This window comes from Elephantulus edwardii, unplaced genomic scaffold (genome assembly GCF_000299155.1).
Source record: "Elephantulus edwardii isolate Elephantulus edwardi_28Jun2011 unplaced genomic scaffold, EleEdw1.0 scaffold00133, whole genome shotgun sequence".
Classification (NCBI taxonomy): Eukaryota; Metazoa; Chordata; class Mammalia; order Macroscelidea; family Macroscelididae; genus Elephantulus; species Elephantulus edwardii.
In genome coordinates, this window is record NW_006399883.1 from 1911522 (window position 1) to 1921561 (window position 10040).

General features: G+C 35.8%; 1 protein-coding gene across 1 annotated transcript; it reads left to right on the forward strand.

Annotated features, from left to right (window-relative positions):
* Nucleotides 1-7516: 7516 nt before the first annotated feature.
* On the forward strand, nucleotides 7517-8458 carry LOC102861649 (olfactory receptor 2T2-like). Its single transcript, XM_006893990.1, has one exon. The coding sequence runs from the start codon at nucleotides 7517-7519 to the stop codon at nucleotides 8456-8458; it is 942 nt and encodes a 313-aa protein (XP_006894052.1).
* The last annotated feature ends 1582 nt before the right edge of the window (nucleotides 8459-10040 follow it).

The window sequence follows — 10040 nt, forward strand, 5'->3', positions numbered from 1 at the left end:
TTTGATGAGATGGATCGATTCTGTGAGTGGAGTGGTGGGAATGAGAGCTTTTGAGATGGCGACGCTGGCACAGGATACAACAGCTTTTAGAGCTCTTGTACATAGGGTCGCTATGAGTCGCAAATGACTCAATGGTATATAACAACAACAACAACAACATAAAAAATAATGCAAAATAAAATGCATATGAATATATGAAATACAATTTAGATGAAAGATTGCATAAAACAATGCATATGAATGAAATATACTGTGAAGGTATTATTACATGAAAATCAACAAAAAATTAAAAGAAATTTTGAAAAATATTGAATGAGCAGTATCATAAACTATGCCTTATATTCAGTTTATACTGCTAACTATACTCATTTATAAATAACTCTAAATCTTATTCTCACATCATAAAACTTTTAGCCCTTGATAAAGCCTAAAGAAATTGCATTAATCGAATCAAATTTAACTCACAAATAATAAGTACATACAAATACAATCAATAAAGTAATGCTTTTTATCACTTCCTAAGGAATAAGATGTGTTCAGATCAGGTTATGTTAATTGATATCACTGGCTAATGAATTTAAAGGGAGCACTGGTGACATAGTGACAAGCAGCTGCTCTGCAATCCCAAAGACATACAGTTCAAGGCTACCAGCTACTCCACAGGAGAAGAATGGGTTACCTCCTCCCATAGAGTTGTTTCGGAAAACCTGCTGGAGGGTCATCTATAGATCAGTTCCAACTCTAAGTTACACAATAACAACAATGAATAAGAGCTGGACAATGATTAAAAATGACAAAAAAAATTGATGCCTTTGAGCTATTACACTGAAGAAGAGTACTGAGTGTCTTATAAACTGCCAAAAGAAAGAACATACATGTCTTGAGAAGGTGCACCCAGAGTACACCTTAGAGGCAAAGATGATCAAGCTTTGTCTCACAAATTTTGAGCATGTTGCTAGGAGAAGGTATTCCTTGCAGAGGAACATCAAGATTGGAAAGGTGGAGAGTTGTTGAAAGAGAGGAAGACCTTCAATCAGATGGATTGACACAATGACAGCAGATAGATTAACACAGTGACTGCAACAACGGGAGCAAGATATCAGAGATTGTGAGAATGGCACAGGATTGGACAGAGTTTGGATCAGTTTATAGAATCTCTGTGAGTCATACTCTACTCAAAGGCACATAACAACAGCAATATGTGTCACAGGTTTCATGTCCTTTCCTACCAATAATAGCCATGTGGAAGATGTCTAAGTTTCATAAATGTTATATATAAGGAATAAAAGGAAAGAAAAATAGCATATGGGAAGCCATTCAAATGCTCATCCACAAATAGATTGAGAAATTATGGTACATTCACACAATGGAATACTATGCAGTACCAAGGAGCAACAATTTTGCAAAATACTGTGTAACTTGGGAAAAACTAGAAAGCATTATCCTGGGTGAAATATCTCTGCCACATAAAGACAAATGCTGTATAAGGCCATTATTGTGGAAGTAAAAGGATAACTCAGTAAAATATGCATGTCCCAAAGAGAAAGAAGCAAAGAGGGCAGAAAAAGGGAAAGGGGAAAAGTCACTGAGATAGAAGTTAGTAGGTAGATGGAGGGTTAATTACTGAGAAAAGTTTAATAGGGATTTAGAAAGATGGGTTGATAATAAGCATAAAGTAATAGTAATTACATAAAATATACTGCACACTAATGAGTATATGAAACAAAAAGTACATGTATAAAACATGATGTATGTTAATGATAATATGTATTTCAATATTTTTTTAAGTGATCAGTCAGGATGAAAACCTTTTTTCATTAATTTAAAACAAAAAATTTATTTTACACAATGGGATATATCTCATGATAAGTTCTCAAGATGGAGCTAATTGGATCTTGTTGATGTTGTTTAGTAACTGTTATTTTATTTCATAGAGAGCAGAAATAGTAAAAATAGGTAAATTAAAGGACTACAGAATGATGGTGCTACTCTGCCTAAGGGAACAGCCAGGTACACAGGAGATATTTTCTCTAAGGACAGTCAGTTATAACTTTAGATTGGCCTGAAGGCTATTTAACTTTCTTTAATTCACTGGACTTGCTATCAAATGAAGATGGATTTCACGGAATATTTCTATATGTATACTTCTTTCCACATATATTGTTTTCAAGTGCCATCTTCAGGGAAATGGTAAAATGTAAAGTAATTTGTAATATGTTTCCAAAAATAAAATATTGTTTATTTTAAATCCCTTTCCTACCTCCCCCTAAAACTTGAACTGAATTTCAGCACCTTTGATGATTGAGACAATATTCCACTTATGTAAGTAGTTAAGGTATTCGTATTTTTTTTTAAATTTGCTTTTGCAACACAGTTAAAGTTATTTTACAAAACATTTTATTCTAACCTGTGTGTTCATGTAAATATAAGTGAAACTGGGTAATGATCCTAAATGCCAGGTTAGTTATTTGCTACCTGTCTATGATGACATACAACCTTCAGAGATGCGTAAAAACTGAAAGCAAAATATTTTGAATACTTTCAAATTACAAAAACATCCCTAATGCAGTCATTGCATATTTATTAATAATAATATTTGATTAGTTTTATTCATTTATATCTATTGCGTTCACGTACTTTTTAAGAGAATTTTTTGTGTAAATACCATTATACCTATAAAATTTAAGAAACATGCTGGAGAAAATAAATCAGAAAAATGAAACCTTTCCTCTATGTTATTGTTAAGTGCTGTGGAATCGAGTATGAGATAGCTATGCCATGAACAAAGGTCTGAACCTTGTTATATCCTGTGTCAGCCTCGCACTTTATATGACACACAAGAGTCCATTGCAGTAGTCAACATGTCAATCCACCTGGTTGAGGGTCTTCCTCTTCTTCGCCAACCCTCCACTCTTTGCAGCATCATGCCCAAAATATATGAGGACTCTAAAACCATATATTTAACATATATACTTCACATAAGACTTTACAATGCCCTTTTATATTTTTAGAAATATTTGTATGCGCTTCTGAGTGCTTGATAACATTGCCACCCGCCCCCCCCACCCACGAGATAGATTGGATATCACACTAGGAGGTGATTAAGGAGTCTTATAATAATGAATTCATTTTTTCAAGCGCCTTAGGCTTGCTGATTTGGCTCCTTCATCACCGCCCCTTCACTGAGCTGATCTTCTTCTTGGGCCTTTTGGCGGCAGGGAGGGCTCCTGCCTGGTGCCTGCGGGCTGCAGGGCACACAGAGCCTTCGCCAAGCTGGATTTTTTAGTAGGTCTAGAAACATTTTTAAAAGGAAGGAAATCCCACTTCACCCCATTTTTAAGTGTAAATGTGTTTTGTTTTCTTTTGTTTTTTTAACTGGTGAGATCATTTGCTGGTTGTTAATTTTTTTTGTTTGATATAACTAGAAAATGTGGGATATTAAAATCGTGGGGGGCTTTGGGTGTCAGTGTAACACTCCATGGGGGAAGGAGACAGTTTTTATATCCAGAGCATACTTAATGACAAATAAAAATTATTTTACCCACCTTTATCTTATTTAGGATATTATTTATTCATGCGTATCACTCTTTTAGAAAAAGTGACTTTAATGTTTCTTTTTCTACTCAATTGTACCTTTTTATCTAGAGGCAAATTCATGCATCATCAGGATTAAATGCCTTTGAGGAACTGAAATACTTTTGTTTTTGTTAAAGGCCTTTAGAGATGCAATGGCTAAGCGTGGGCTGCTAACTTGAGAGAGAAAGAAAGATAAGGCAGAGTGCTTCCAGACCTATCACAGCCTTGCAAAGCTTGTAGGGTAGTTCTAAGCTGTTTTACTCTGTCCTGTGTGTCTAAATTGACTGAATGACACCTGTTTTTATAGGTGTTCTTGTTTTGATTTCATTATTTAATTACGATTCACTCATCTTTTTTCATTGAGTACAAAGATATGTAGCTTTGCAAAAATTATTAACAAAGACTCAGGGTAAAAACAAATGCCATACAAATTTTAAGTAAAGATTATTTTTTAAGAAAGAATTAACTTCTATCTAAGAATTCTGAATTATCACCCATTACAAAGGAAACAAAACACAAACCAGGGAAATATCATAGCACATTTTTTTTTTCATATTTAGAATAATTTAACAATCCTACTTTGAAGGAAATATGTTATTGAAATACATTTAAAAACTCATTTACTTTCTGCAATGATGAACTATCCTAAATTTGACCAAAAGAACAAATATGCAGATTTTTCTCTTTCTTCTGATGATAAATGATGTATTTCTATCTTCGTTTGCTACAAGTCTCCAATTATTGGTGCAAACACAGTTATAAAGTTGTATGATTTAAAATGAGTGGAATTCAAGTAATAGATAATTTATGTAACAAAAAGTCAACCTTAATAAAGGATCACTATTAATTTAATAGAATTTCCCAGATACAATAACATAAGGGATGAGTTCTGGTGGCATAGTCCATAGTGAGTTCCACTGCTAACCCCCCAAAAATGGTTCCTCTATGCTGTTTCGAATCCACCTAGCAACCTTACAGGAGAAAGATGGTCAATCCCTTCCTGTGAAATTTACAGCCACTATAAACACCCTGGAGTATCAGCCATGAATAGGTTTTGACTCAATGACAATGACTGAGAAATAGGGGGAAGGTAATAATAGATGGGCAGGGCTACAGCCAAGGAGAAAACAATTAACTGAAGTCTGTGGCAGCTAATGACTCTGAGGACTCCTTTTCAGGAGCAAAGTTCATCATTTTCTTGATATTTTGAATTAAATGTATTTTTAATGTTCTTATGTTATTTATGATTCAACTTTTGGAAACATCTTGACCAAAATAATATTTGTAAATTAGTAACTTTAGTCAATCTACTTCCTTCCTTCTTATTGCCACAAAATACCTTATGAGACTATCAAGCCTCATTACACTTCTCTTTCAGTCTAGATCATTGCTGCTCCAGACAAGTTCCTTTCCAGTTCCTTAAACACTGCTGTGCTGGATAATTCTTGGCTTCAGAATAAAGAATCTATAAAGACTCTTCTAAAGATCGCATTGAGTGACATACTGAGGCACTAAGAGCATGAAATTTAGAAATGTTGTTGTTGTTGTTAGGTACCATCAAGTCGAGTATAATTCATAATGACCCTATGAACAAAAGATCTGAACCCTATTCTATCCTGTGCCATCCTCACACTTCCTGACACAAAAGAGCCCATTGCAACAGTTACCGTGTCAATCCACCTGGTTGAGGGTTTTGCTTTCCTTCCTAGACCCTCTGCCTTTTTGAGCATCACATCCCTCTCCAAGAAATAGCACCTCCCAACAAAATGTGCAAAGTATGTGAGGTGAACCCTCATCATTCTTGTCTCCCAAGAACCCTCCAGATGCACCATCTCCAAGACATACTTGTTTGTTCTCCTGGCCATCTATGGGATGATCAGTGCTCTTCTTTAACACCACAGCTCAAAGATATCAATTCTTTTCCGGTCATTCTCATTCATTGTTCAGCTCTCAGATGCAAAACAATTAATAAAAAAGACTATGGCCTGAATCAGATGCACCTTAGTCTTTAAACTGACATCACTACTCCTCAATAATTTGGAAAGATCCCTAACTAAAGATTATTTTTTTTAACTTTCTTTCAACTTTTTAACTTGCATGTATTTATCTCTCTAAGATTAAGTCTCACTTTTTGATAGTAAATTAGTTTCATACAGAGATGTTGTCATCAAGTTCATTCCAACCCATGCAATGCAGAATAGAATCAGGTTTTTTAAGGCTGTTAAGTTTGGAAGCAAATGGCCAGGCCTGCTTTCCAAAGTATTTCTCAGTGAGTTTTAATTGTTAATCTTTAGTCTAGAAATTCGTCATTTAAATAAGTGGTACATATACAACACCAAATACGTTTCATGTAATAGTACAGAAGGATGTTTAGCATATTTTTTATTCAATTTATAGACAATTCAATGCTGTCAAGCTTATCATAACTTACAGTGATCCATCACTGCATTGTTTAGGCAGTAAATCTTTCTGAAATGAGACTGTGCATCTTTCCATCCTGCAGCACATGGTAGATTTGATTTAAACATCTGTCCTTTTGGTGATGAGAACAGCACATAAAAAAACTATGTCACTGAAGTTCCATATCAATCAAACAGGACTGAGAAAAATTTTTAGATTGCTTTAAGTATCCATGTTCTATATTTTCCTAAATGTATAATTTAAACAAGACTGGATAGTTTTTACACTTCTTACATGTTTTCCACATTTGACTGAGAACAATATTACCATTTTTATCAGCCCTTTCTTGTGAAAAATATTTTAGTTTCCTTTCCTGATAGGTATCTGCCTTATTCTACTTTCTCAAGTTTACTGTAATCATATATAGGTATGTGTTGCTTAATCCCCATGATATTCTGTGGAATAGAATTCTTTAGAGCATCATGTGCTTTAGATCTTGTGCCAAAAAGACCATGTGAAAGCCTTAAGAGAGCCAGTTATGATAATCCTAGCGCCAGTGCTGCTAATGCTGTTGATACTGCTGGTAGTGGCTGGAGAAATGTGTGAAGTAGCCATGACAGATGACAGTGTAGGATCCACAGCAGAGAGAGAGAGAGAAACAATGGCAAAGTTCACCAGCCCACTGTTCTATCCACTTAAGCAGCAGAGGCACCCTATAATTCTCTGCCCTCGAACTACTGTCCTATCCACAAAACAAACAGAGCCGACAGAATACTCACAGAGTCATGCTTGATTGTTCACTTATCTGCCAATTACCCATGGCTTCATTCTGCAAAGATCTGAGTTTAGAGTCTTGAAAACCATAAGATTAAATATAAACCAGAAAGCAATTGCTCTTCTGGAAAGCCAAAAATACTTCAAATAATTAATATGTTTCACCATATCCAAGCCCCAGAGATCAATATGAAGCTGGCTGTTATATAAACAGAAATAAAATGAAATGTACTTGCATATGTATGTACATTGAAATCAAAGACCTTCATTAACAATAAAGATATTGATAATTTTAAGTAAACTCTGCTTATTAGAATTACCAAAATTTCAAGGACTTCTAACAAATTCCGTTAAAATGCTGAAATTTCTGTATCTGAGATTTTTTAAACTAGCTAAAATAAGTTTGTAGTCATATTATAATAAAAGTATAATTATTGTGTAGTAAAGGAGCATAGCCATAGGAGTGATCTCTGTGCAATAATTTAAAATCAACCACTAACTCCTAAGGAGAAAAATAGAAACTTTCTTCCTTGAAATTTATACCACCCAAAAAGCCATTAGAAGTTTAGCTATGAGTATAATCTGAGTCAAGTACAACGTGTTTAAGGGTTTTATGGGAGTTTATAGACTGGTAGTATATTATTAATGAAAGTTGTTATGTGATAAAGTCACTTATACACTTGAATGTATTTGAAAGCAAATAGTATTATAAATTAATAATGCTGAATTAAAATTTTTATAAATTCCACCCAGAATATACACTAGGATGAAGAGAATGGGCAGACAGAGCAATCAGACAACTGGAATCGGAACTGGTTTTGTCCTACTGGGATTGTTTCACCACATCCAAGCCCCAAAGCTTCTCTTCACATTAATCTTCCTCGTGTTCCTTATGGCCCTTTTTGGCAATATTGTCATGATGCTGCTTATTTGGTTGGATACCCGACTTCACACCCCTATGTACTTTCTTCTGAGCCAACTTTCCTTCATGGACCTCTTATATATCTCCACTTTTGTCCCCAAAATAGCCATTGACTTTCTGTCTGGGAGAAACACCATTTCTTTTATTGACTGTGGAATTCAGCTGTTCCTCTTCATGACCCTTGTGGGAGCAGAGTGTCTTCTCCTGGCTGTCATGGCTTATGACCGCTATGTGGCAATATGTCATCCACTTCATTATTCGGTTCTCATGCGCCCTGCAGTCTATGGTTCCATGGTCTTTGGAACCTGGCTGGGAGCTCTGATCAATGCCTTAATCCATGTAATCTATGCCCTGAATCTTCCTTACTGTGCTTCCAGGGAAATACATCATTTCTTTTGTGAAATCCCAGCTCTCCTAAAACTTGTTTGTGCGGACACATCTCACTATGAAGATGGTCTTTTTTTCAGTGGTGTTGTGTTTCTCCTCATTCCTATATCAGCCATCATGGTCTCTTATGGAAAAATTCTCTCAACTGTTTTGGGATTAGGATCAAATCTGGGCATGAAAAAGGCTTTGGCTACCTGTTCTTCCCATATGATTGTGGTGTGTCTTTTCTATGGAACAGCAATAATGAAGTATTTTTTGCCCAAAGCCTATCATTCAGCTGAACAGGACGAAGTGGTCTCTGTCTTCTACACTCTCCTTACACCCATGCTTAACCCCCTTATCTATAGTCTTCGAAACAAAGAGGTGGCTGCTGCTCTCAGAAAAGTACTGGGGAGATAAATAATCTTACTGAACAGACTTCTGTCTACTGATATTAAAACATGAAAGAGTGGATCTCAGTTGTGTAAGAATATTGCTTGCTATACAAAATATAAACAATATCCGGTGAGCAAACTACTACTTTCTGAGTATAACTGGTGACCAGACTTCACCTTAGCTGTTAGTAGAACGCTAATATTCCAAAACAGGCATTCGGAGATACAACTTCATCAGAGTTACATCAATTAACACATAAGAATACTCTTTGTGAAGATACACCAAATCTGTAGGAATCAATATGAACCACAAGTGTCATTTTGGTGTTATACATAAGTAAAAATGCTTATGGGAAATCTGCTTTGATAATTATTTTAAGCCTTGGAAATATGATAGTAAGTTTGTTGTTTTATTTTTTTTTGGAAGGAAAAGGTTATGCAATATTGATTTTTAAAGTTTTTAAAAATTTTTAATTTGATTTTAAAATTTGTTGTTGTTGTGTACTTTTAAGTCAAAACCAACCCATAGCTGACCCTCCCATGGGTTTTCAGAGGCAGTTAATAACATGGGAGGTGAATGCCCATCATTCTCTCATGGAGCAGCTGTTGGATTCGAACTTGTGTGTCTTCAGGATTGCACCACAGCTTCTTGACACTAGGCCAGAATAAAAGAATACTTAAAATAATATAAATATTGTTCACACATGATTCCTGTTGCTGTTTTTATGTGCAATCAAGTTGCTTGTAACTCATAGTGACTCTATGCACAATAGTCCTGAAACCGGCTCTATCCTGTGCCAACATTACTGTCTCTGACACACCTACCTGCATTACCCTAGTCACCGTATCAATCCCTCTTATAGATGGTCTCCCTCTCTTTCTTCATCCCTCCGTTCTTCCAAACATGATGGCCCTCTCCAAGGATCGGTTCTTCTTTGCAAAATACCCAAAGTATGTTAGATGAAACATCAGAATCCTTGCCTCCAAAGAGAAGCTTGGTTTCATCCTCTCCAGGACAAATCTGTTTCTTCTCCTGGTAGTCCATGATAGATACAACTCTTCTCTAACATCATAGCTCAAAGGCATCAGTTCTCTATCATCCTTAGTAATTGTCCAGCTCTCTGAGGCATAGAAAGCAATTGTGAACACTACAACCTGGACCAGGTGCACCTTAGTTTCCAGACTGATGTCATTGCTCTTCAGTACTCTGGAGAGGTCTTTGACAGATGACCTTCCCAATACAATTTGTTCTTGATTTCCTGGCTGCTGGTACCAAAAAAGTTGATTGTGGAGCCAAGCAAACAAAAGTTGTTAACAATCTGAATCTCTTCACTATCTGTTATGACGTTGCTAATTGGCCCATAGGTGAGAATCTTTGTTTTCTTGATTTTTGAGCTTCAATACGTATTGAAGGCTGCAGTCCTTAATTTTCTGGAGCAAGCAGTTCAGGCCCTCCTCAGTTTCAGCAATAAGGGTTGTGTAATTGCATAATGCAGGTTGTTGATGTATCTTCCTTCAATCCAGATTCCACTTTCCTCCTCATAAATCTCAGCCTCCCAGATGATATGTTCTGCATATAGATTGAAAAAACATGACCCTGGATACAC

Excerpts from the sequence above, each read along its gene's own strand:
- LOC102861649 (XM_006893990.1), top strand. The coding sequence starts at position 7,517 with ATGAAGAGAATGGGCAGACAGAGCAATCAGACAACTGGAATCGGAACT.